Here is a 5,864-nt window from a genome sequence, read left to right on the forward strand (position 1 = left end):
ACACATATTTCCCTCAGATTACAAAGACCCACAAAGAATTTGAAAACAAATCCCATATCTACTGGGTGAAATTCCAGTGTGCCATCACAGCAGCAAGATTTGTGACCTGTTGCCAGAAGAAAAGGGCAACCAGTGAAGAACAAACACCATTGTAAATACAACCCATATTTATGTTGTTTTATTTTCCCTTTTGTACTCTATTTGCACATTGTTACAGCATTGTATATAGACATAATATGATATTTGAAATGTCTGCATTCTTTTGGAACTTCTGTGAGTGTAATGTTTAATGTTAATTTTATATTGTTTTTTTCATTTTTGTTTATTATCTATTCTACTTACTTTGGCAATGTAAACATATGTTTCCCATGTCAATAAAGTGTTATTTCATCAAAAAACATGTACAGCAACCTGTGAGACAATTCACTGGTCTCATTTGAAAGTTGGCAGAATTGAAAGACTTTGAGCTAGTGAATGAGAAGGACATGTTTGTTCTATATTTACATAACTGCCATTTGGTTAGGTAATCGGCTTGAAAAGCAATGGCTCTTGCAGAGAGGTGCGGTGTGAGCTGTCACACCAGGCAGAAGCATGACATTTTATTTTTGTCAGAAGATCTCCAAAGCACGGAGTGGATTATGGGTTAGTGGAGAGGAGTAGAGAGGAGGGACCAGGGAGGCTCTGGTGTGTTACTGTGGGGGGTGGAGGTGGGGGGACCGGCGAGACTCTGGTGTGTTACTGTGGGGGGTGGAGGAGGAGGGGGGAGAGGACCAGGGAGGCTCTGGTGTGTTACTGTGGGGGGTGGAGAGGAGTAGAGAGGAGGGACCAGGGAGGCTCTGGTGTGTTACTGTGGGGGGTGGAGGGGGGAGGGGGGAAGACTCTGGTGTGTTACTGTGGGGGGTGGAGGAGGAGGGGGGAGAGGACCAGGGAGGCTCTGGTGTGTTACTGTGGAGGGTGGAGGAGGAGGGGGGAGGGGACCAGGGAGACTCTGGTGTGTTACTGTGGGGGGTGGAGGGGGGGGGGGCCGGGGATACTCTTGGGAGTTACTGTGGGGGGTGGAGAGGAGTAGAGAGGAGGGACCAGGGAGGCTCTGGTGTGTTACTGTGGGGGGGGGGGGACCTGGGAGACTCTGGTGTGTTACTGTGGGGGGTGGAGGAGGAGGGGGGAGGGGACCGGGGAGGCTCTGGTGTGTTACTGTGGGGGGTGGAGGAGGAGGGGGGAGGGACCGGGGGGGGCTCTGGTGTGTTACTGTGGGGGTGGAGGAGGAGGGGTGGACCGGGGGGGGCTCTGGTGTGTTACTGTGGGGTTGGAGGAGGAGGGGGCACCGGGGGGGCACTGGTGTGTTACTGTGGGGGTGGAGGAGGAGGGGGAGGGGACCGGAGAAGCTCTTTGACTGTGTGCGGTAATGCCAGTGAGAAGTGAGATGTCACTGACTGCGTTGTGACCCTGTTACAGTATTGTAACTACAGTGTACAGTCATTCAGCCCTCTTTGCATCAGTAATCAGAAGTGCTGGTGTACAAAAAGCCCATTTGAATAATTGAGGGTGAAACAGCACATACAGAAGCTGGCTGGATGTAAATAGTCCTGTATGTACAGTGTGTTCGCAATGTAGCACCACATCAATTTAGAAAGATTGTACAGGGTTTAGCACTTTGACAGCACACATGGGACATCAACTTGTAATTATTCAGGTGAATATAATGATCTTTAATGATACTTAACATGCTATACCTCTCTGTCCACAGCATACAGCGCAGGCTGTCGTTGCAGCTCCCCATCCTGCACCATGCCTACCTACCCTCCATAGGGGGGGTGGACGCCAGCTGTACCAGCCCCAACGCCAGCCCCGGCTCCAGCCCGCGGCACAGACACATGCCCCCGTCCTACCGGGTCATGGTCTCAGGCCTGTGAGCATCAGTCTCCCCTGGCGCTTCCAAGAAAGGACATCTGTGTTTTAATAACAACAAGCAGACCCTAGCTTAGGCTGTCAGCAACATTGGAATAATATGTGTGTTGGACCAGGGAGGGGGAAGTTGGTTCCACTCGTCATGCCTCGGTCTCTAGAACCCCTCTCTAGAACCATGGGTCGGGAAGGGAAGGGGGGAGGGCACAGGAGGACCTTACAAATGACACACGATCCAGAGCAACAACCTCCTTTGGTCTCACCCCACCACCCCAACAGCAGAGGACCTGACCAGACCTGGGGTGGATCTGCTTCGGAGGGTTTTTATGTTGTTGTTTTTATTTTGTCATACACTGGACTATGTGTGAGCCTGTCAAAACGTGAGCATTTCAGCTACGTCAATGCCTGGGAGGCGTTACTATAGGAACAAAGGAGTTCCAGACCGGACTGACGTAGGATTCATCAAAATTCACCGTTGTGAACAAGCATGTAAATAGCATACTTTCTGACTTTGACGTACCGTTAGCTTTGAGTATGCTGTGAATGGGGGGGGGGGGGGGGGAGAAAAACTAATGAAACTGTAAAAACTGGCCTACTACAAAGCAAAATGTAAGACAAATTGGTTTGTGTAATATTACTGCATCATTGTAGTGTGTTAATTGTGTTAAATGGATTGGCTCATGGCAAGAAGTAAGATTACTCTAATTTCTGTGACTAGCAAAATGTGGAAAGACACCAGGGGCCAATTCTTTTAACTTGGAGTAATACGCACACAGCTTATTTTCCACTTTGCACCATTCATTTTTCTTAAAGATTATGCTATCTCTTTGCATAGGCCTTTAATGTGTTTCAACTTCCCTAGTTTAATTGACCTCCAAACAACAATGAAATACTACAGTACAGTAGAATGCCTTTAGAAGGCAACAGAACCAAACAGGACAGATTTCCAGGAAACAATGACAATAGTAATGACTCTCCGTGTTCACTATGTGTTGACACACACACAAACACATCAAGACACACACCTATAGGGAAACAGGAGTGCACACCGTATCCTAGTGATGTGTCCAGACGAGGCCTCGCCAAACAGGCTCCCATTACCACTGTAAATGGTCCAGAAACTGTGATGTCGCTCCATTATCTGGCTGTAGTGAGGCTAAAGAAGCATCTTTCTAATGAATATACGTTTCATAAGTCAATGAAATAGGTGCATGGTCAGACAGCATCAAAAGTGGTGAGAAACTGAGATCAAAGACTTGGACAGAGGTTCTGTTGACAAGACATACATTCAGATCGTGATGAGAATGTGGGTTTGCCATTTCGGTTTCATCAGTAGTTTTGAAACCGTGAAATGAAGTCCCTTTAAGCTGTTTCAATTAGTTTATCTAAATTTCAATGACCAAAATGGCAAGTGGAAGATATGTGAGCCATATGTGAACCCTATCCAGATGTGGTTTGAGCAGAAATGGCGCCGATGGTGACCACAGAACTGACCACAACAATTGAACCACAGACTGGGAGAAGCACCTCTAAATCACCTGGCACTTAGCAACAGTGGAACATACATCAGAGTTGCTATAGAAATGTATTTCTGTGCAGTTGGCCCAAAGGTCATTTCTTGGACTAAAATAGGGCCGTAGACATAGCTGGCTATCGTAATTTTATTTGTACAACTGTTGTCACAAGAACAAGAAAAACACAAAGTGGACGAAATCCACCAAAAAGCTCCGTATCATCATCAGAAGTCTAGATTTGTTTCAGCATATATTTCACCATTGGTGTCTTGGTTCCAGTTTTAGTTTTTAAAAGGCGTTTGTTGAGCTCTGTGCTTGTAGTCATATCCTGTACCCTGCAGGAGCCACAGTATACACCAGGCCCAGTAGGTAGTGGTGGTAATGGTGTGGGCCAGGCTAAATTAACTCAACAAGAATCTGTAACGCATCTGTAAATTGTATAACCTGTCATGACTTCTAAACCATTCAATGCTCCAACACCTGGAACATACAGGGTGAGATAGATCACTTGGGGACAACTCATTACAGAGAGTGGGCTGCTCTGTGAGCTGGGCTTGGCGTCTGAATGCTGATGATGTCTGTCAGCCAAGGAGGAAGCCTATTGGAGGACAAGGAATGGTTGGGAAGGAGCAGGTTGGAGACAGTACTGCTATTGGACATATCCAGGTGTGAATTCCTGTCTGAGCTCCTCCCCCTAGCCTGGAGTCAATGGGGCTGTCCAGAGCCGCAACACAGCAGCACAGACCTCCATGAAGCGAAAAGACTTCTTTCTCATCCCTCTTTGCCCACCAGAGAAACACACAGTCACTTCTGAGTGAGTGAGACACTGGGGTTGGTTGTTCCTTCAGAAAAAGAAAAAAACACATTTTATATATTACATTATATGTGACTGTGTAAAATGTGCTGATACCCTGATGGTGTTGATGTATGTATGAAATATTTGGTATTTGGCTTTCTCAAGATGGCATGAAATAAAATGTATAATTCACATAGGAGTTCCCTGTTTTTACGACTGTCGTGACAAATCCACTCTGTTTCTTCTGTCACGCCAGTTTCATTTCTACATCCCGTCTTTAAGAGGACATCATCAAGCAGTCAATGTCAAAGCCAAGATTCTCCGTGAGAAACCCCCCCCCCCCCCCCCGTACACACAATATAATGTAAACTACATGCAGCATTACACATGCTGCAAGATGCTGAGGGCAATAAGTGTACAACACGTAATAGCTTTGGCTAGCTGTATCAGAATTAACCTATAGAACAGTCAATAACACATCAAAAATGTTCTTTTCTCAGCATTCATGGAATCTGACAGTCACTATTTATTGTTCTTACAAAATGCCAAATGCTGTTTATCAGGTACTGTTACTTTTATTTGCAATGTGCCCTAATTTTCTACTATTAATTCAAAATTGTTCTCAACGTCTGCAACAATAGTTCTTCAGATGTTAGTAGTTAAAGGGCTCATAATAACTGGTAATAAACTGCTTTTTCATGCTAACGTTCTGTATTAGCCAGGGCTACTCTGTTATTCGGTTTCTATCAGTTTAAAGGTCAAAAACATGTGTTTGTATGTATGTATGTATATATATATATATATATATATATATATATATATATATATATATATATATATATTTGTATATATCATCATCAGGGTTTCTGGAATATCTATTACAAAATATAATATGAGAAATATACAGTACCAGTCAAAAGTTTGGACACACCTACTCATTCAAGGGTGTATTTATTTTTACTATTTTCTACATTGTAGAATAATAGTGAAGACATCAAAACTATTAAATAACACATATGGAATCATGTTTTAAAATTTATTTAAATGTATTTTATGTAGTAAGCAAAAAAAGTGTTAAACAAATAAACAATTATTTGAGATTCTTCAACAGGTGTGCCTTGTTAAAAGTTCATTTGTGGAATTTCTTTCATTCGTATTGCGTTGAAGCCAATCAGTTGTGTTGTGACAAGGTAGGGGGGTATACAGAAGATGGCCCTATTTGGTAAAAGACAAAGTCCATATTATGGCAAGAACAGCTCAAATAAGCAAAGAGAAACGACAGTCCATCATTACTTTAAGACATGAAGGTTAGTCAATCTGGAAAATTTGAACGTTTCTTCAAGTGCAGTCAGAAAAACCATCAAGCGCTATGATGAAACTGGTTCTCATGAGGACCGCCACGGGAAAGGAAGACTCAGAGTTACCTCTGCTGCAGGAGGTAACTGCAGGATAAGTTCATTAGTTATCAGCCTCAGAAATTGCAGCCCAAATAAATGCTTCACAGAGTTCAAGTAACAGACACATCTCAACATCAACTGTTCAGAGGAGACTGCGTGAACCAAGCTTTCATGGTTGAATTTCTGCAAAGAAACCCCTACTAAAGGACACCAATAATAAGAAGAGACTTGCTTGGGCCAAGAAACACAAGC

The 5,864-nt window shown here is 44.0% G+C and overlaps 1 protein-coding gene across 1 annotated transcript in view; it reads left to right on the plus strand.

The window, feature by feature from the left end:
• Positions 1-4,280, plus strand: part of LOC139372747 (gamma-aminobutyric acid type B receptor subunit 2-like) — a 460,183-nt gene extending 455,903 nt beyond the window's left edge. Inside the window, exon 19 of the mRNA XM_071112543.1 lies at positions 1,748-4,280. Coding sequence (XP_070968644.1) covers positions 1,748-1,913 — 166 coding nt within the window. The 3' untranslated portion in view covers positions 1,914-4,280. The remainder of the gene's footprint in view (positions 1-1,747) is intronic.
• Positions 4,281-5,864: the final 1,584 nt, after the last annotated feature.

The sequence above is a fragment of the Oncorhynchus clarkii genome, chromosome 18 (assembly GCF_045791955.1).
Source record: "Oncorhynchus clarkii lewisi isolate Uvic-CL-2024 chromosome 18, UVic_Ocla_1.0, whole genome shotgun sequence".
In the NCBI taxonomy this organism is placed as follows: Eukaryota; Metazoa; Chordata; class Actinopteri; order Salmoniformes; family Salmonidae; genus Oncorhynchus; species Oncorhynchus clarkii.